The sequence below is a fragment of the Pseudorasbora parva genome, chromosome 2 (genome assembly GCF_024679245.1).
Source record: "Pseudorasbora parva isolate DD20220531a chromosome 2, ASM2467924v1, whole genome shotgun sequence".
NCBI classification, from domain to species: domain Eukaryota; kingdom Metazoa; phylum Chordata; class Actinopteri; order Cypriniformes; family Gobionidae; genus Pseudorasbora; species Pseudorasbora parva.
In genome coordinates, this window is record NC_090173.1 from 15,853,964 (window position 1) to 15,876,899 (window position 22,936).

General features: G+C 37.8%; 1 protein-coding gene across 1 annotated transcript in view; it reads right to left on the reverse strand.

Moving 5' to 3' along the window:
• LOC137092756 (NACHT, LRR and PYD domains-containing protein 3-like) overlaps window positions 1-20,593 on the reverse strand; it is a 29,778-nt gene extending 9,185 nt beyond the window's left edge. Inside the window, exons 1-7 of the mRNA XM_067457190.1 lie at window positions 20,468-20,593; window positions 20,265-20,371; window positions 16,162-17,565; window positions 13,412-13,495; window positions 9,603-11,528; window positions 8,693-8,866; window positions 3,757-3,930 (exon numbers count right to left, since the gene is read on the reverse strand). Of these exons, the coding sequence (XP_067313291.1) occupies window positions 3,757-3,930; window positions 8,693-8,866; window positions 9,603-11,528; window positions 13,412-13,495; window positions 16,162-17,513 (3,710 nt within the window). The 5' untranslated portion in view covers window positions 17,514-17,565; window positions 20,265-20,371; window positions 20,468-20,593. The remainder of the gene's footprint in view (window positions 1-3,756; window positions 3,931-8,692; window positions 8,867-9,602; window positions 11,529-13,411; window positions 13,496-16,161; window positions 17,566-20,264; window positions 20,372-20,467) is intronic.
• Between the last annotated feature and the right edge of the window lie 2,343 nt (window positions 20,594-22,936).

Consider the following 22,936-nt stretch of genomic DNA (forward strand, 5'->3'; position numbering starts at 1 on the left):
ATAATAATTAGTTACATTTATATAGCGCTTTTCTGGGTACTCAAAGCGCTTTACATATAGAAGGGGCGAATCTCCTCAACCACCCTCAATGTGCAGCATCCACCTGGATGATGCAACTGCAGCCATATTGCACCAGAACGCTCACCACACACAGGCTAATTGGTGGAGAGGAGACTGAGTAATGAAGCCAATCAGGAGAGGGGGATGATTAAGAAGCCATGATGAACAGCGGGCAATGGGCAAATTTGGGATTTTTTAATGAAAAGAGAGTCAGGACCTCAGTTTAACGTCTCATTCGAAGGAAGGTGCCCTTTTTGACAGTATAGTGTCCCCATCACTGTACTGGGGAGTTAGGACCCACACAGACCACAGGGTGAGCACCTCCTGCTGGCCTCACTAACACCTCTACCAGAAGCTACCTGGTCTTTCCAGTTGGTCTTCCATCCAGGTACTGACAAGGCACAACCCTGCTTGGCTTCCTTGGGAAACCATTCTTGGGCTACAGGGTTATATGGCTGCTGGTGCTCACCCTCATGTCATTCCAAACCTGTAAGACCTTCATTCATCTTCAGAATACAATTAAAGGTATTTCTGATGAACATTGTTAAAATAGTCCATTTGACTCCAGTAGTTCAACCTTAATTTCATGAAGCAATGGGAATACGTTTTGTGCGCATTTTACAAAATGACCCAGCAGCTGATTGTGACATTAATTTTATTTTTTTGGTTTAACCGTTTATGTGAAACTGGAGGCCTGTCACTTTAATGACTATAACTAAAAATGATTGATAAAGGGTCTTAACAGGATTAATAACATTGCACCCTTTGGATGAGATGTTAAACCGAGGTCCTGACTCTCTTTGGTCATTAAAAATCCCAACATTTGCCAAATTTGCCCATTGGCCTTCATCATAGCCTCTTAATCATCCCCATTATTCTGATTGGCTTCATCACGGTTTCCTCTCTACCAGTAAGCTGGTGTGTGGTGGGCGTTATAGCGCAATATGGCTGCCATCGCTTAACTATTAAGTTCTGTATTGATTACAAAATATTGCTACTGACCTAAAAGGCCATAAATGGTTAGCTCCAGTGTATTTAATCTCATATCACCCTAAAATCGATCACACTCTTTAAGGTCCTGTATTAAATAAGCTATTCATAATATGTATTGTTTAAAGTGCTATATAAATAAAAGTGAATGGACTTGACTATGGATTGTTCAAGATTGAACAAAAAGAAGTGTGGCATGTTCACACTGTTGTGTGACTGCTTGTTAATGTTCAATTCAGTCTGTCCGTCTCAGTTGGTAAGAGAGTAACTTGATAGGCTTTTCCGTTCACATTCTTGCTATTAAAGATCTCAAACATAACATCTCCTCTTCCTCTGTGGTTAAGGTAATTCTTATTGTAATGCTCCTCTCTCCTTGTGGGCCGCCCTGGCCTCCAGAACTTTTTTTCCCTCCCGTCCCACCCGATCCGCCCCTGGTCCCATCCTGCTTCCAGTGTTTGCTCCTGACCCTCCATCCCTCCCCATGTTCAGCTGCTGTTTCACCAACCTGTATGACTGGTTCTGGAGCGTCTGGAATCCGCTCCTTTGAGGAGAGCTAATGTCACATCTGTTTAGTGTCTGGCACTCTGTGGGACTTTTATGTTGAAGGTTATCTGTGCATTGTTCTGTGTCCTGTTTCCTGTGGAGTTTTGTAGTTCTTGCAGTTTATTTATGTTGATTAGTTTTCCCAGATGTTTCCAATTTAACACTCCCTGTTAGCTTGTTAGCCTTGTTCCCTGGTGTTTATTTATACCCCTGTGATTCAGTTCTCTGTCGGTTGTTTTTTAAGGTTATGCAGGTATTCTCAGTTCTCTGTTCCCCGTGTTTTCTTTTCGTTTACTCAGTGTTATTTTGTTCCTGGTTTTTGATTGTTTTTGTTATTAAATTTCCCTCAGTTCAGCTCAGTTCGGTAGGCCTGGGCGGCCCACTCAGTTCGGGAGGCCAGGGTGGCACAGGCTGGTCACGGGTCTTTGCATACAGCAGAGTGCTGGGCTGGGGCGCAGACTGGTAGATGGCTTGTGTTAACTGCAAAGCGCTGGATAGGGATACAGTCGGGCGGAGTCCTCTCTGGGGACGGTTCTGGTGATGGAGTCCTCTACGGACTCTATGCACAAGCCGGCCCCCGCATTTGGATGCACTTGGGCAACTCAGGACACTCCTTCAATACTACCGCGGGCTGCTCAGAAACGGGCCCTGTGTTTCTCCCAAGCATATAAGACAGCTGCCACAAAGAACCCCAGCACAGCCCTCCTAGCCGTGTCAGGATTTGGAACCTCCAGACTCAGGTCCACTGGAAACGGGACCACCAGAAACGGGCCGACAGAAACAGGGACCATCAGAACACGGACCACCGGAACATGGACCACAGGAACTGGGTCCACCGGAACAGGGACCATCAATCTCCCCGCTGGATCCATTCTTTTGGTCGGTCATTCTGTCATGGAATGGGGAATAAACTAGTGATGTTACGTCTGACAAAGCTTGCTTCAAACTCGAACGGTCCTTGCAATGAACCACTGCTTCTGAGCTTGTATCATTACATCACTAGTCACATGAAAATTACTTCTGATGCAAACATCTTTTGGCCATCACTAGAATAAACAGACGGCAGGCAGAGAACCCGGATCCAAATGCAGGGGGAAATTAAAAACAAAAAAAAACAATCAAAAACCAGAAACAAAATAACACTGAGCAAACGAAAAGAAAACAAGGGGAACAGAGAACTGAGAATACCTTCATAACAGCAAACAACAACCGACAGAGAACAACTGAATCACAGGGGTATAAATACACACCAGGGAAAAAGGCTAACAAGATAACAAGGGGAGTGGCAAATGGGAAACATCTGGGAAAACTAATCAACATAAAAAACTACAAGATCTACAAAACTCCACAAGGAAACAGGACACAGAACAATGCACATATAGCCTTCAACATTAAAGTCCCACAGAGTGCCAGACACTGAACAGATGTGATATAAGTACAGACAATAGGACAAATAAATTACCTTATGGGTAAAATAATGTCTAAATAAATATCCAAATGTATAGGGATTCATAAAACTTCAACCATTTACTGTATTGACCATTATATATATATATATATATATATATATATATATATATATATATATATATATATATATATATATAAAACATGATTTTGACATTAAGTCATGTTATTTTTTTATCAGGTGGCATCAAATAGTGCTCTATTTTTAAAGTTTGTGCACTTTCTTATACAAATAATGGTCAAACAGAGAAAATACATATACATAAGAAATAAATAAGTGAAACTGCATATTTTTTGTTACTACTTCAAGGAAATTGGTTATATTTTTTTCATTTAAAAAAAGTCTCACTGTTTCTGGTCAAAAATGACAGTAAACAGCCAAGGTTCGACCTTTTATGGAAAGCTTAAAAATGATCATGTTAGACATGTTAGATCATGATAGACTTTATAGCCTAACTTGACAAAATAATAAGTATTAAACTAAAATAAGACAAAAAGATTTTTAGGCTCTAAATTTCTAAATTTTCTATTTTTTATTTTGCATGAAGAAGCTGTTCCCTACAAAAATAACCTTGTCTATATATATATATATATATATATATATATATATATATATATATATATATATATATATATATATATATATATATATATATAGTCACACTATTATAAAAATAATCAATGTGAAACACAAACCTAAGTATGATAAGTTGACAGTTTGGGCTCTTCAGTCCATTGCAGAGTAGCTTCAGTCCTGAATCGTGCAGGTCATTGTTACTCAGGTCCAGCTCTCTCAGGTGTGAAAGGTTTGAGCTCAGAGCTGATGCCAGAGCAGCACAACCTTCCTTGGTCATCAAACAGCCATTTAATCTTCAACAACAGTGTTCATGTTAGTGTGCAAAACTCAGCAATGATCAAAAATCACTTAGCAGTTAATGACTGTCACAAACAAAAGGAGTAGATTGACAATCTGTGTTTGAACATTAAAGCTCTTCCACACCAAACACGAATATTCAGCATGAATAAGATAAAATAGCACAAAAAAGACAAACATTCCCTACAATCCAAAAGACTTCTGTGAAGCATATCAGACATGCAGATTAGGATTTTATAGGATTTTGATAGGATTTTAGCTTTGGGTCTGGAGGAAATAAAATAATAAAAACAGTTTGCCTGTGTGCATCAAACGAACATTAAAATGGCACTAAACATGCACATGGAGCTGCTATTGTCTTTGCACTGAGGCTGAACAATTTTGCAAAATAAGTAAATTGCGATTTTCTTTTTACCAATATTGAGACTGCGATTTAACATGTGATTATTTTTTAAACTATTTTTAGGGGTGTGTTGAGATTAATGGTTTCTTTGATGCATCGCGATGCAGATGAGGACGATTCAGTATTGGTTCAGTAATAGAGCTATTATAAACTGATTATAATGTTACTGACCTCACATTATTTGTCACGTGCGTGCTTTGTCACGGTAGCATACAATGGCAGAGGGAGGCGAGACGCGAGTGCAAGTGATTAAAAATGTACCAACTACTTTATAAGTCCACATCTGAGCACATCATTTCATTTTTTTTAACAAACCGGTAAGCATGACCTGGAGAACACGTGTGCGCTATGAATAAATTAAAGCTATCTTATTTAACAAAAATATTTAATTTGCACTTGGTCACGTAAAAGTATATTTGAAAAACATATATAAATCCGATCTTTAATTCCCGCACTATATGCAGATTTAACAGAGTTTACGTCATGTCAAAACAAAATATACGAGCTGCATTTTATTGCTCAACAGCTGATTTCATAATTAAAGACGGCAATATGAGCGAAGGCACCAACAGCACTGGTGAGATCATTCAGTTTTTTGCATCAATGCATTCAGCATTGGCTTAATGAAGAGATACTCGTCTGCAGCGATGGGTGCTGCGGTAGCGCCGTCATATCTGGCTAGAACATGACATAGCCTATAGCACACTCTAAATTGTAAATGGTAAATGGACTGCATTTATATAGCGCTTTCAACAGACCCTATGGCCAAGCAAAGCGCTTTACATATTGCCTCACATTCACCCATTCATACACCGATGGCATTTTTGTTTTAGCATTGTTGGGATGAGTAAAATAGAAATAAGTGGTTTCAACAACCTGATATATTTAGACTTTAGCACTGACTGCAATGTGACCCAGACCACCTCCTGAAGTGGCTTTTAGTATTTTGTGTATTTGTTGATGCTTCTGTTGTCTTCTGTGCCCAGGCTTGAGTTGTTTGATACATTCAAGAAGTGTGTTTTCTTGGAGCAGGTAAAATGAAAAGTTCAGTTCATATAACTGACAAAATTGTATACATGAGTGTAGTGAACTGTCAATGCACAGGGATGCATCGTGATATCGAAATGAACCGAATTGGTGACATGATAATCGTAATTGAACCGAACCATGAGACCAGTGAAGGTTCACACCCCTACTCTTCATATGTATTATTTAACAAAGACAAACAATAAATCGGTACTGGTGGAAATCTTTAGGCACCTCAAGATTCGATCCGATTATGATTCTTGGAATCATGATCCTTTTCCAAAATAATTCATGTTTTTTTTTCTTCTTTAATGTTTATTTTATTAGTAAAACTTTTTAAAAATTAAATAACATATGTAATTAAAGCTGCAAGCAGCGATGAAATGGCCCTCGTACCTGCGACCACCGCCACCCAGTGGCCTCAGGGAAACAGCGAATCGTGGGCGACATGCATTTAAGCGGGTAAATATACAAAAACAATGGCAAAGTCACTTCAATGTGCCACACATTCTGCTGCCAGCAGTTGGCACTTTTACTATAACTGAATATTGGCATGTAGATGTCTTCAAGTCAGGACTATTATAAAACATGTGAAGTTTGGGGCAGATTGCATACCTGAATTTACAACAACTTTCTGTTTCGTGGTGTAAATCGCATACATTAGCACTTAGCCAAGTCTTGCATGATTTAATGCGCTTCTAGCATGTTTGGTCCTTCTTGGCATATTTTAATGTGTTTCTGAATTATAGTGTAAAGCATGCCATTTCCTGATGCCCATAGGTGGCCCTATGACTGTAACTGAATACTGGCATGTGGATGTGTTCAGGCCAGGACTATAATAAAACATGAAGTTTGAGGCAGATCGGACATTGTATGCCCGAGTTACAACAACTTCTTGTTTCATGGTAAAACATTGAAGTTTTTGAGGCCACCACAGACATGCCATTCAGGGAAAACTCAAGATCTTCACAATTTAACATCACCAAGGCCTTTAGATTAGACTGTGGAAATATGATGATGATTTGATTAAATTTCTAGTAATGGCAGTTCTAGGATTTTTCTGTAACAGGGACCATTAAGGGGCCAGATGTTACATTTATTCATAGAACAAGGTACATAAAAAAAAAAACACTTTATTGTGGCCTAAATTTTTTTACTTTTTTTTTAAAATAAGAGAAAACAAGGCAGAGATTAGTGTTTTATGACATATTTCATTATATTGACGCCTAAAATGTTTTAGTTTTTTTAAATGAGAAAAATAGGTGTTTTATGACTGTTGTTTTATTGTAGCCTAAAAAGTTTGTTTTTAATGTAATAAATTATTATTATTATTATTATTATTATTATTATTATTATTATTATTATTATTATTATTATTAACTCAGTCTTGTTATTGTCACTGTATGTCTGAGCCTCGTCACAAGCATTTCAATGGCCAGTTTTAGCTCAGAATCGATCCAGAATCGTTAGAGAGACAATCTTTTCTCTGACCCCTGTTATTTAGTATAAAAAATTAGATAGATTAAACTGTTTTTGTTTACTTTTACTTTGCTGTAAACTTGTATCACACTTGGAAAAAGGATAGGTAAGTACTGTCACGTAATATACATGTTGCACACTTAGTTTTGTTGTATGTGTTTAGACACACTATGTTTAGGGGCATGTGCCACTCATTGTTATTTTTTGACAGGATTTTGAATAATTTTTCTTTCTACGTTTTTCTCTTCTATTAGGTAGGTTTAGTTGAAACAGGTAATAAAAGCCCTGTTTCGACCAAAATTACCCGGAACAATTTGTACCAGGAACATTTTTACAGGAACCCTCCCCCAGACCTGCAACTGTCTGCGTTTCCACTGCGATCTAAAGTTCCATGAAGATTAGGCAAATTAGCCCGGTGATGTAGGACTGCGTGCGACTGCTCTTCTAAGTCAGTGACGGACACGAATCATTTTTGCGTGACCGCAAAAATGAACAAAAAATGATGACATTTTTTGTACCGATTGAAAGATTTAGTGATCTGTTTACTGTACATTATCTAAACCGATCTGGTGTTTACATGTGATGACTCTCAATCGCAATCATTTTGTCACATGCAGTTTGTCTGCCACATCAAAAATGTCAACGCTGTTTTCTCCACCAGCTGGACTGTGTTAACTGTAGCCATAGCAACTCTTAACTGCCACCAGTACTAATACAGTATTATATAAGCTATTTATCTGTTGTAAATTGTAATAATCATCTCAGAAAAAAACAAAATCTTCTCTCAGTTAAAGTAAAAACTGCCTGGGGCAATATACGCTGTGTCATTATTCCAACATTATCTTCATAACTTACGAAATAAAGTTTACCCATCAGAAAAATGAGCTTTCCTGTCTTGTCAACATGAGCGCGCCGCGCGCTGTCATGTCATGAAACGCACACTTAAAAGTAATCGGTCAGGTTGTTTACATGGTGAAAAATAGACTGTAAAAAAATTAATAACGAGTATGGAAGAGATTCAAGCTGTGCTGCTTTTGCTGGTTATGTATAGGTTTACTAAAGAGGTAATTAACAACGACAGAAAAGAGCAGCATATTCAGAAAGCTTGTAAAGCTAGATTTAAAATGACAAGGTATATTATTATCAGCTATTACGGACATTGAACGTGAGATGGCTGAGATGAACGTGCGCCATCAGACAGAGAGCAAGACTGATATTTACTGAACGCAGAACCAACCTCACAAAAGACTTTTAAAAATGCCGGTTGAAATAAAATGCTGCGTGAGCTAAACCAATCAGCATGTTCAGTGCCCAAGTCCCGCCCTCGAAAGTTCCTGAACTTTGAAAAAGTACTACCTCGCGACCAGGGCCGTTTGGAGGGGGAAATATTTACCACGAACTTCATTTAGACCCTGGTTCCTGCGGTCTAAACACACCGAGTACCACACCAAAGTTCCTGGTTCCTGGGTAAAGTTTCTGCGGTGGAAACGTGGCTAAAGATACTGTTTTTTTATTTTATTTGTTTTGGGCACTGTTCAGTTGCCTAATATTCCCCTCCCTAGAACTCTAAAAGACAAGGAAGGGTCGTAACAATCACAAAACTCTGGAATTCTCTCTATTTCTCTGTGTGAAACTACTACTACATCCTCATTCAAATCTTAACTAAAAACATACATTTTCTTACTCTATTTACAACCCTCCTCCTTGTTTTGTTTTTTTCACTGTATATTTGTATATCTATGTTCTATATTAATGTAGCATATTGAGCCAATCTTGAGCTTGGTAAAAGTGCTATATAAATAAAACATAAATTTTATTATTATTAAAAAGAATCAGTGTGAAACACAAACCTCAGTATGTTGAGTTGACAGTTTGGACTCTTTAGTCCAGCAGAGAGCAGCTTAACTCCTGAATCCTGCATGTGATTGTTACTCAGGTCCAGTTCTCTCAGGGGGGAATTTGATGATTGTAGAGCTGAAGCCACAATTTCACAGTGCTGATCAGTGAGATTACAGCACACCAATCTGAAAACAGCAAGGACTCTGGTTAAAACACATGCTGCTGTGCCGATTTCCCCTTATGCAAAGGTTGTTCCCTTATATGAAATGGTTTAGCCCTCTAGGCGCCATGGTCGAGTTTACTCGACAAATGGCAGATTTTGTCAAATAGGGTGTCAAATTTAGTGTGACCTTCCCTCCACTAGATGTCAGACATGTCATACTTCATCCCCAACTCAAAAAAACATCATGCTTCTATACAAAATCTTTGAGCAAGAGTGCATTGAATCATTGCGGAGCTTGTGTGCGAGAGTGAGCCGTTTTATCAGAGCATTGTCAATGTCAGCGAGTATTTGCATTAGATTATTATTGCTATTATTATTTTCTAATGGCATCAATAAAGCTTACCCACAAAGAAGTGTTGGGTCTTCTATTCGGAGACCCTGATTCTGAAGGAATCATTATCCAACTTAATGACAACTGCCTTACATTTGGACTAGTGGACTAGTTATTTGGACTACTGATAACTTGGTTATGTTCACAAAGTACAAAATTATGTTCATGAACACACACACACACACACACACACACACACACACACACACACACACACACACACACACACACACACACACACACACACACACACACACACACACACACACACACACACATTTTTGTGAACACAAACCCCAATAAAACTCATGAAACCTCTATGCCAACATCTGTCAAATATAATTATGTTCATATTTTTCACACTCACATAGCTCTTCTGCAGTTCCGCACAGCAGGTAACAGTCTCAATCTCCCCTCTTTTGATTTGATGTTGTACTTTTGAAGGTCTAACTCATCCATCACCTCCTCTGACGTCAAGATCATGTTTGCCAACGTTGAGCATTGTGCAAGGGAAAGCATTTTTCTTTTTCCTTTAGAGTTCAAATATGCCTGCATTTCTTTAACAACAGAAGTATCCTTCATCTCAATCAAGCAGTGTGACAGATTCATCCATCTTTCAGGACTGACATTGTTTTGTTGACCTCGTTTTAGGTTTTGGATTATTTTCTTGATGCTCTCTGGGTTATTCTCTGTGTGTATCAGCAGATCCTGTAAGAGTCTCTGATTGGACTCCAGTGAGATGCCATGAAGAAATCGAAGGAAAAGATCCAGGTGTCCATTTTTACTCATCAAGGCTTTGTTCATTGCTTCCTTCAGAAACACATCCAGAGGAATATTCTCATGCTGAGTTCTGGACTTTCCTGTGAGGAAAATTTCCAGAACTTCATTATTCTTGTGTAAATAGCAGAAAAACACATACAGTGCTGCAAAAAACTCCTGAAAGCTCAGATGTACAAAGCTGTAAACCTTTCTGTGATAAATCACAGATTCCTCCTTAAAGATCTCAGTGCAAATACCAGAATACACTGAGACGTCAGGGACATCTATGCCGCTCTCTCTCAGGTCCTCCTCATAGAACATCACATTGCCCTTCATCAGCTGAGTGAAAGCCAGTTCAGCAAGTTTCACAATCACATCTCTGTTGGACTGCAGGAGTTTCTCTGGACAGACCTCTTCATACTTCTGGTTCCTTATAAGAGTTTGAATGAGGAGGAAGTATATGTACATTTCAGTCAGAGTTTGAGGAATTTCTGCACTGAGATCTTTTTTCAGGATGTTTTGAAGCACAGTGGCTGAGATCCAGCAGAAGACGGGTATGTGGCACATGATGTGAAGGCTTCTTGCTTTTCTAATGTGCGAGATGATTCTGCTGGCTTGATGCTCATCACTGATTTTCTTCCTGAAATATTCCTCCTTCTGAGGGTCATTGAATCCCTGAATTTCTGTCACACGATTGATGTATTTGGAGGGGATCTGATTGGCTGCTGCTGGTCTGGTGGTGATCCAGATGAGAGCAGAGGGAAGCAGATCTCCGTTCATGAGGTTTGACATCAACACACCCACTGATGAAGTCTCAGTCACATCAGAAACTTTCTCACTGTCTGAAAACATCAGTGTAATTCTGCTTTCATCCAGACCATCAAAGATCAACACAACTGTACATTCATTATACATCTTTGAGCCCAGATCTAGAAGTTCAGGATGAAAGTCCAGCAGAAGTCTGTGAAGGCTGTATTGATGATCTTTAATCAAGTTCAGCTCTCTAAATGGAAGAACAAACATGAAATCTACATCCTGATTAGCTTTTCCCTCGGCCCAGTCCAGAATGAACTTCTGCACAGAGATGGTTTTTCCAATTCCAGCGATGCCTTTAGTAAGAACAGTCTTGATTTTGTCTTTCTTCTCCTCATATCCTGTTTCAGGTGAATGATCAAAGATGTCATTGCAGTTGATTGGAGTGTCATGGAGTGTCTTGTAACTTTTCTCCATCTGCAGCACTTCATGTTCTTCATTCACCCCTTCACTCTCTCCCTCTATGATGTACAGTTGTGTGTAAATCCTGTTCAGGAGCGTCTGATTCTCTTGTAGTTTGATTCCCTCAAATACGCTCTCATATCTGTTCTTCATGCTGGTTTTGTGCTGGTCTTTGACTCTCTGAAGATCATCATGCACTGGTTGGTGAGAGTCGAACTGCAGGGCTGCTTCTTTGTCACGAGGACTGATGTGTTTCTGACAGGAGGTGGATATCCTAGTCTGACAGGACACATATCTGAGCTGATCAGCTCCCCCGCCACTGAAAATACATTTCGATGAATAGAGAGACAAAAACATAAAAGAGCTATCAAAACAGAGAAAATATTTAAATGTTTATAATAATAAAGTTGCCCTAGAATGAGTTGAAACAATATGTTAAATTGTTCTCTGATATCTACATAGAGGGTTTGTGGCTTATTTAAGGGCAAAAATTGTCCAGATACAGTTTTACAGGTCCATTTACAACCCTAGTGTGGTGTGGCAAGCAGCGGGGCGAGGGACCGCGAGAGCGGGCCGGTGATGAGTGGTAATGAGTACCAGCTGCGTGACACACCGGTCTAGTCTCGCGGCCAAGTGACGGGAGCATAAAAGGAGAGGCAAAGGCAGCGGAAGATGAGAGAGGACCAGGCCTGGATTTTATGTTGAGTTTTGTTTAACGTTTTATTATGTATGTGTGGGCAGTCGTCCATGTGGGGCTGCCCACGTTGTATTATGTGTGTTTGTGGGCAGTCGTCTGTGAGGGGCTGCCCATGGTTTTACTTTTGTTTTGTTTATTTATTTTGAATTAAAAGTTGTTAAACGGTCGCTGGTTCCCGCCTCCTTCCTTCCATCCACGAACTTTATTACACCTAGAAATTATCCCTAGGATGTAATGCTCTGTTTTTGCCTTATTTGGAAGAGTCATAAGTATTAATGTTGACCTCTGCTCTGATTGGCTTATTTCAGCAGCTCACAGCACACAGCAGTTCAGTTGTTCAGTGAAGCGGCTAGTGAGTCCTGGCCGTCCTGACAGTACACAGATGACACTTTATCTCAATGACACTTTAAGCAGAACATCTCAAATGGAGATTGCTAAAATGCAGCCTACTTATTTATTGGTGTTTTCAGATCATCCACGCGCGTGAGAGAGCTCGCTTGTATATGGTTGCCAGATTGCACATGTTTAGGTAAAACATGTGCCGGATAGTATATGTGTTCTTTTCACGGAAAAGCTCTGATTGGGGGATTTAAACTACTGAACGAACGCTCTTCTTCCCCCCCCCAAAAAAACCAAAACCAGTATACTATCCCGTGTTTTGGTTATACATGGTACTTGGAGTTTCCAATTGTTACTGTACTAACATCTTGTGTTATCTAGACAATGCTGTCTCTCAACGAAACTTTCAATTTAATCAGAAATTGTTTAAACAGTCAATAAGTGGATAAATCACTACTTACTGCTTGCAGGAATATAGTTGTAATTGCCCCTATCTCCAGTTTAAGACGCTGAGCGAAGCTTGCTTGAAATGGGCCGAACAAACAAATGATTTTGAATTAAATTGTTGCATAACCGTTTACATTTTTTGTCAGTGGAAAGGGTATGAAAAGTCCTCACGTCCCCTGCACATCCTGGAACATGACATTTGTGTCCATGAGAGCTGCCGTTTTCGCTATCCTCGTGTGAGCTTGTTTACCTGCAGTCCTGATGATTCGGCTGCAGTTCTGCCTGACAATGAACATGTTTGGACATATGCAAATATTGGAGGCGTACATATTAATGATCCCAGCGATTGCGTTATGTTGAGAATCACTTGTTTTTCATGCATGAGATTTACATAAGAAGTAGGAGGCAATGGTGTTTGAGACTCACAGTATGTGATGTCCATGTACTGAACTCTTATTATTTCACTATGGCAAGGTTAATAAAATTTTTCATTTTAGGGCACCTTTAAATGATCCTGTTTGAAAACATATCACAACCACTTTTAAAAGAAGTGTTTAATTTATAGACTATAATATAGTGTCTAACTGATTTCCTGATTACTGTCAAGTTTATGAAAAATCCTTATTGCCGAAATAAAATATTTAACAATTTGCCTCTTGTTGTTTCTATTTACAATCTGTGTTGTTGTGTTGAATGTCTTACTCTACATGAGTACTCACAAAGGGTCAAAGGGCACTGCTTCATGTCTGAGATTAGGGGGCTGTAGAGGAGATGCTGCTCTCTTTCTCTTCCTGCTGACAATACTGAAAAAAGAAAGAAATATTTCAGATTGCTTCTTTGCAGACTATCGGTCTTCTCCAATATGAACACCAATACCGGTTTATAGTGTATCACAGATTCACCATGCAGAGATTTATGCCCAAATTAAGTTAATAATTGTGTTATTTTAGGCACACTGGTGACAGCACATTTTGATGCTCTATGTACCATAATAATATCTTACCATTTCTTTTGTCCTATATTTTTTGTGTTGCTAAGAGTGGAGAGCTTTCAAATGTGGGTAAAACAAAGTTATCATCATTGTCACTTTTAACCAAGCCATCCAATCACAGCTGAGGAGGGGTGGGACAAATACAACACAGACCAACTATTGTACTTGTACAACAACTGAAAAAACAGTAGCTTCTAGCTGCAGTACGCAAGCTCCAGGAGAGATGGGTAGTTTTAGGAATCAGTGTTTGGTGTAGGCAATCAGTACTGTGATTGTCATTACCAATAAAATCTTAAGAATTGGCTGCAGGTCGGCATTGGCCTGGCTTTTGACTTCACACTTGGATGTGGGCAGGGTTGCATGTCAACCACAGGCTGTAGCAAGATATGCTGGGCCCATTAAACAAGGCCCATTGTGTCCGATCCAAGACCTCCAGCTGTCATACAATAATAAATGGAGAAATATTACGAAGATGTCCATGTTTGGGTTATTTTAATAGTTTATCTATGGCAGTGGTAACTAGGGTACGTGATGTGACAGAGGGGTATGTGAATAAAATGCTGAGTTTTGCTGTTCATTTAATTCTACCTCACCTTAAAATAACTGTCACAGTTTGTTCGTGTTCATACTTCATGTCTTTTATTTTCAAGTTTATTTCACAGTCATGTTTTCTGTTTTGTCATGTGATCCTGTCATGTCATAGTTTTATGTTGTCATGTTCTGTCATTGGTTCATAGTTAGATCATGGTTCACAGGTGTGTCTTATCATTAGTCTTGTGTATTTAAGCCCTGATGTTTGCCATGGTCCTTGTCGATTTATTTTTATTTTTATTTTTATTTGTAACCCAATGTTGGTGAGTGTTTGTTTCTTAATCAAGTCTGTTCTTAGTCAAGTTTTAGTTTATTTAGTATCTGTTTACATGCTCAATAAAACTGCACTTGCGTTCACTATAGGTTACTATTTTTTTCATTGTTTGTTGTCTGTTTTACTTCATTTATTTTGCTGATATCGATTGCTGTAATTGATAATCTGATGCTCAGATTGCAATTTCAAACCCACACAGCACAGAGCAGTGTAGGCCCACCACAGCCAATCAGAGGCAAAGACTCGCCCCATCTCTGTCTCTGATTGGTTTAGACCACAATATGATCCAACCATATGTGCGAGTTCCGTCAAAGGAGAACAAACGTTTTGTTCATGGAGAGGCAGCAGATGCGAGGATGTTAGGTGCACTAGTGCAATCTAGGAAAAACACCCTTACGAATTTAGGCGCATGTGTGCCCAAATTGGTCATACTCTAGAGTCCAGTAAACAGAAGGATGTTAATAAATACCTCAGGCTTAAATTAGTTTTTTTTATTTTGCGCTTTCAATCATCATTATCACAAGCCTCAAACCATGTTTTTCTTGGAATTACGCAATTCATGTGGGTCATACTTTTCAGGTCGGAAAATATGAAAAAAAAAAATCACATCCCTGGTACATATTTATTAAATTCTGTTAATGTTGAATCAAATAATTTCTTTTAAAGCTATTTTTTGCAGTCTAATTGATGCTTTTGTCATTTAACATAATGACTTTAATTGATCTTTCAGCGGTAATTGCTCAGCCAAATTTGATTCATTAATTCAATTAATTAATCAACACTATGTATTTAATTAGTAGGGGTGTGACGAGACACTAATCTCTCAAGACGAGAAAAGACACGAGATCGGGTTCACGAGAAAGAGACAAGATTTTTTACATAGTATTTTTAAGAAATCCTCAATGAGGAAATACATGACTAGAAAAATTGTATGCAGGTGCATTTGAAATGTTTTAACTAATCAACTTGTAATGAATGTCATTTAATTTCTACTATCTAAATATGAATTATCATACAGTAAATGTCAACAAGCACTGTAAAGTTTTGCCAAAAACATGAGCTTCTTTTGACCTACTAACTGAACTTCTTCCCACAAATTGTTCATAGATATTAAGTGCAAACAATAACCAATATTCAAAGTACTCAATATTCAAAGTACAAATAGAGACCAATTTTCTTCAAGAATACAGATAGAGAGCTCAGAGATGGTTAACTAAATAGTTGTCATATTGGGCAATATTTGCCTGCCTCAAGGAGTCGCTTTCAAACTGCAGTAACTTATTAAAATCGTATTTGAATGCATGTTCCTGTTTACTTTCATTTTAAATTTTGCAATCATGGTGTTGATGTGCATTTAAAAAATGTAAGACAGGTGCTTCTGCTGTGCAACGAATCCACCGCCACAAGATCTTGTCACACCCCTAATAATTAAATTCAACATTTTAATCACTTGACGAGATCGGGTTCACGAGAAAGAGACAAGATTTTTTACATAGTATTTTTCTTGTTTTTTATTCTTCTTCTATTTTTAACATATTAATATTTAGAGAAAAGAACTTCAGTGAGTGAATCATCATAGTGAAAAACTTTACTTCCAACTTCATAGTACTCACACAGGGTCAGAGGTCCCAGCAGGACCATCATTGAGAAAAGGGGGCTTATGCATGGAGTAGTTACTCTTCATTGACACACAGCTGAATCCTGAAGATGGTCCGTCACTGAGATCAGGGGGGATACTCATGGAGTGGTTACTCTTCATTGACACACAGCTGAATCCTTGATGTGGTCCGTCACTGAGATCAGGGGGGATACTCATGGAGTGGTTACTCTTCATTGACACACAGCTGAATCCTTGATGTGGTCCGTCACTGAGATCAGGGGGGATACTCATGGAGTGGTTACTCTTCATTGACACACAGCTGAATCCTTGAGATGGTCCATCACTGAAATCAGGGGGGATACTCATGGAGTGGTTACTTTTCATTGACACACAGCTGAATCCTTGAGATGGTCCATCACTGAAATCAGGGGGGATACTCATGGAGTGGTTACTTTTCATAGACACACAGCTGAATCCTTGAGATGGTCCGTCATTGAGATCAGGGGGAATACTCATGGAGTGGTTACTTTTCATAGACACACAGCTGAATCCTTGAGATGGTCCATCACTGAGATCAGGGGGGATACTCATGGAGTGGTTACTCTTCATTGACACACAGCTGAATCCTTGAGGTGGTCCATCACTGAGATCAGGGGGAATACTCATGGAGTGGTTACTTTTCATAGACACACAGCTGAATCCTTGAGATGGTCCATCACTGAGATCAGGGGGGATACTCATGGAGTGGTTACTCTTCATAGACACACAGCTGAATCCTGAAGATGGTCCCTCACTGAGATCAGGGGGGATACTCATGGAGTGGTTACTCTTTATTGACACACAGCTGAATCCTGAAGATGGTCCGTCATTGAGATAAGGGGGGATACTCATGGACTGGTTACTCTTCATAGACATGCAGCTGAATCCTTGAAATGGTCCATCACTGAAATCAGGGGGGATACTCATGGAGTAGTTACTCTGCATAGACACACAGCTGAATCCTTGAGATGGTCCATCACTGAGATCAGGGGGGATACTCATGGAGTGGTTACTCTTCATAGACACACAGCTGAATCCTGAAGATGGTCCGTCATTGAGATAAGGGGGGATACTCATGGACTGGTTACTCTTCATAGACATGAAGCTGAATCCTTGAGATGGTCCATCACTGAGATCAGGGGGGATACTCATGGACTGGTTACTTTTCATTGACATGTAGCTAATTCCTTGAAATGGTCCATCATTTAGATAAGGCTGCAGATGCATGGAGTTGTTACTCTTCATGGACACACAGCTGGATACTGGAGATCCTGCTCTCTGTGTGTCAACAGAAGCATCCTCCTCGCTTTCCTCAGAAACACCCATTTTATAGACAGACTTCTTCTCTTTTTCCTAAATAAGATACTTTATTTCAGGCCTGTAAGTGGAAACAGAGAACATACACTGAATTTTTATACAATTAAGGTTCAGTAATAGCTGGTGACCAGAAGTGAGGAGGAGTGTGATGAATCTAAGTTGTGCTTTAGTTTGTGGGTTTGTGTTTATTCTAAATGATACTGCAGACCAACTTCAACTTTCTATTCTCAAACTAAAACATTTTTAAGATATCTTTTTTTTCTGTATAGTTTATTCTTCTTTTTAGCTAAAGCTGCAGTCCTTAACCTTTTTGGGTTAAAGAATATACTAAAATAATTTTTTGAGCAAGTATATAACCAGGCAGTGTTCAAAACTATCTGCTTACCTTAAGCTGGGCATACACTGTGCGAATTCTATGCAATTTCAGATTACCTACTCTTACTGTACGAGTAGATCGCATGCGATGTAAAGCCAAAGCTCACGATTGATGTGCTCACACTGTGCGGTCCGACCGTCGAGCGCGTCTTGACTGCTCACACTGTACGGGTGAAAAATGCGCAATAAAACCCTGTGGTGACGATAGACCATGGTGTATTATAGAGAGGTAGCCTATCAAATGCATCAGCTATTGATATCAAGAGGATTTAGAATGTATGTATAAAATTATTATTATTATTAAAGTAGGCCTACTTTTATTATTAAAATGATATTCCATTAATTTGCCCCCTCCCCCCTAAAATTTCATAATGCATAATCGACACACTGCATTATAAAATAATAGATAGATTACTCAGCCCGATTAAACAAGGAATTATAGGTCTACAATTATATGATTATAATGTCAGAATTATAATGTCTTCTTGTTTTTGTACAATGATTTATTAGGCTTAGAACTTTCTAATGTCTTTTAGCATTAGTATTATTATATTGTTATATTTATTCTGACATACTCTATTTTTACCCACAATTGTAAACCTGTCTTTGTAGTATTGTTACAAAAGATAAAGCATTATTTACTACAAAAAAGCTCTTAGAACAATGACAGTTTGCACAGCCTACAAACTTTTCACTGTACTCAACCTGTAATTGTCCTTTAATTGTGTAATAACCTCTTTTCTCCTTTTTGTGCTATTTTTCTTTATTTGAACTATATGGTAGGCCTTAGCCTATTTTTTTCCTATTATTTTTCTTTTTCTTTCCTTCTCTTTATTTACTGATGATTTTCGTAATCATTTTGTTCTAATTTGGTTGTACCATAGTGCAAACTGAATGTTCAAATAAAGCATTAAAAAACAACAACTATATATATATATATATATATATATATATATATATATATATATATATATATATAAAATAAAAAGATTAAAAAAAAACAACTTTAATGCACAATGTAGGCTACTGTCAATGCCATCTTTTGGACATTCATCATATTGCATTGGTATTCTTTCCCTTAAACACTATAATCTGTTTATTTTTAAGTTACACTTAAGCACTATTCACATGGGAATAGTATTATCTAGGTTCCTCTGTGATTTAGAAATTACTCCCCCACATCTGAGTTTTGCGTGGCGCATTCGCAAGGGATAAGCAAAACCTGTGATCTTACTCGAATTTACGAATTTCGAATTTCTCCCGGATATGATGTCAAGACTTTGTTATAGATATAGCTGTATGAAATCATAAACAGGCATCGATATCGTTTTGATTATTTTATAGTAATAAATAAACATAATTTCGTTCAGTTAGCGAGCAGATGCCATGAACTGCAGACCGGCGGCAGGAGTCATATTTCATTTATCACGAGTGAGAAGCTGACACACCGCGGATGATTCAGTTTCAGTGCTAAATGTAAAAGCGCTTATTTAAACGAGCTTGTCATTATACTGTTCTGTTATGTTTTTCATTAAGAATAATAGACTATTGATGTTATTTAATACACCATTCACTCATTTTACTCCCAAATTGATATTTATTCTAAAGTGAAAGTAGGCTATAATACGTGTGGCCCTGCACGGGAATTCATAACGGTGCGCATTATGCAGATCCATACTTCGTGAAAGATAAAAATAGAAATCATCACAGGAAAAAAAAAAAAAAAAACTTTCAAAAATGATATAGGCCTACGATCCGCCTAATCCTGGCCAAATCACAGATATAGCCTGTCGATTCGCAAGGGACTAGGCACTATTATCACAGGACATCGGTGTTCTGCGAAATATGGTAGCCTATAGGTAATTTGCGGGGGAATGTTTACTTTACAAATTACAGACATGGCCGATTCACACAGGATTAAGATCACAGACATTCTCTGCAATTATTACAAACCAGAGGTCCCTAGATAATACTAGTAGGCTAGGCTACCGTGCGAATAGAGCTTTAGATGAAAAAAGAAAATCAATTGTTTTATTGGTTGTATGTATTACTTTATTACGAAGGTAATCTTGGGCCTTTTACTGCTGCTATGCCATCGTTGTCTGCCCTATTCGCACGGGACTATATAGAATTATCTAGGGACCTCTGGTGATTTGTAATAATTGCAGAGATTGTACTTTTATTTTTCCATGCTGGAAAACTATAAAAGGATATCCGTTCTTAAGCTTTATGCCACTTCTCTCGTGAGAATGACTATTGCAGTTTATAATACAGCACGCGGGATCTTATTGCGTTCTTCCCTTCATGTAAATAATAAGTCTGACGAATGCTTTTACGCCTAAACCCGTTTACTTCTCTTTTTTTGTTTTTACAGTGAAAGTTTACCTCTATATTGTTTTGATTTGGACTTCCGCCTTGAATAACACGACTCGTCTCAGTCGGTGCACAGCTGTGAGTTGCAGGGTTCGATCGAAATCCATAGTTTCTGAGATCTATTAGGAGCGAGACAAGTATTATAGTTATATATAGTATATATAGATAATATTATATATAGATATTATAATTATGAAACGTTTTAATGAACTTACCGTGACATGCGAAGACACTGTTAGATTTTCAAGACTCCAGAAATGGTGTCTCCTGCAAAACGATCTCTTTCGGTTTCACTTTTGACGTTCCTGAACTGCTGTAGGCGTACGTGATGAATGGTTGGCTTTCTACTGCAAACCGGACTGGACCAGGGATGGCAAATTAAACAATGAAATCAGCATTTTTAATAACATTTAGCAAAGTAAAGTAAATAAATAAAATACAGTATTATGTTGATGTTTGTGGTATAATTTATGTGATCAAATGTCAGATGATTGATGATGTGATACACACACACACACACACACACACACACACACACACACACACACACACACACACACACACACACACACACACACACACACACACACACACACATATATAAATATATATATGCATACATACATACAAACATACATACACACACACACACATATATATAAATATATACATACATACATACATACATATACATATATATATATATATATATATATATATATATATATATATATATATATATATATATATATATATATATATATATATATATATATATATATATATATATATATATATATATGGAACACAACCATCTGTTTTTTTTTTTGTTTTTTTTTGGTGGTTCTTCAACTACAGGCACTTTTGGCCTTGTGAACTTGAGGAGGAAAAAGTGTTTAAATCAAAATTGCAACAGTTAAATAAACTACTCTAGTTTAATGATCCATAAGATAATGCACTTACATTATAAGACAAATTGTTGTTGTTGTTTTTTTTTTTACATATTTTTGATCCTCACTAAACAAATGTAATTTCCATTAGGCTACATGTAAATATTTGATTATTATTTAAAATTATTATGATATACATATAATTTCTTAACTGTGCAAAACCACTTTCACGCATAGTTTTATCAATTTATATACCTATATTGCAATTACCATAGATTTGTGGATTAAAGGTAGGGTAGGTAGGAATGATCTAAACACTTTTGTCCGAATTTGTTTAAACTTTCTTTATATGTCAATATATAATTAAAATGTAAGTACTCTGAAAAAGAGAGTATAAAAATCGAGTGACTCTAGACTTTTTAATCTGCAATAAACACCGCTCATTATTTTCGTTCAGGGACGAAACAAGTGATTGGCTTGGGCGACTGTCACTCTCTCTCGCTACCATGCCGACCACTGCTTTCGCTACAGGATCCGCCCACAAGCGTGCACCCCTAGGAAGAGCAAAAGCATTCAAAATGCAAACAATGCAAAAAAAAAAAGGAAGACAGTAGGCCTACATGTAAAGGCAATGCACAAGAAGTCTTTGGATAAACAAAGAAATCAAACGCGAGTAAATTTGGGCGTGGCTTTCCAACGATGTCGAGAACTGAGGGACCTAACGGGGCTGAAAAACGACTCATTGCTGGCTGTATTTCTGCACGACAGGTAATCTTTCATTTTGATTATACATTTTTTTGGTTTATGTTTCCATGAAGCATGTATCACTAGCACATGTAGCTGCCTAATATAGCTAACATAACATTACTTAGCATAAAGTTATGTTATACACTTAGCCATTAGTAGAATTGATAAATACTCAATATGCTTAGCTCAAGTTGATCGCTGTTGTGTTGAGTGCAAATTTTAGCAGGCAACCTTGCCAAAATAACACATTTTACCCCCCAAACACCATTTTTCCCCCAGAGAACCCCCCGAGAAGCTACCCAGCAAACATTGGTCCGACGGCAACGTCGTGTCCCTGGCCAAAAATAGTCGCGGTAGGACGGCATGAATCAGTAAAAATGTGTAATACAGAAACATTTCTTAAAAATGTATTCAGATACGTTTGGTCATGTCTACAGTTCTCTGGAGTTGTGTGTATAATTATTACTTTGACTTTTAGCTCCGTGTAGTTCAATATATACCCTGTTGTGATTCGGTTGTGAGAGGACGTCACCTGGCGACGTCTTTTACACGTGCAATTATAGTCCATCCTGACCCTTATGTTATGAAATCCTTGTGAAATATGCAAAAGCTGTGCTTACCTTATACATTTGTTAATACTGCAATAATTAATTTAAGTGCATCAAGTAGTATTTAAGAGGTTGTGAATAAGACGTCCACTGACGAGATAGCAGGAAAAAAACTGGAATTATCTTTATGAAATACACAATTTGCATGCAAAATAAATATATTTACTTTATCTCATTTAATTAATTATAATCACAAAGTGCCCATGTGGTTAAGTGATTGTAAAGCTGCATTTTAGTAATTTTTTTCATGTTTTATTTCTTGTTATTATTTTTATGTAAAACAGATACATTTCCATTCACCATTTAGGTCTGAGTTGGATGAAGATAGCCAAAACTGTGCTACCAAGATGTAGTAACAATATATAAAAATGGCGCGTTATAAATAAAATCTATTATTATTAATACATCTTGCGATATTACAAAATCCCGCGATAGGATA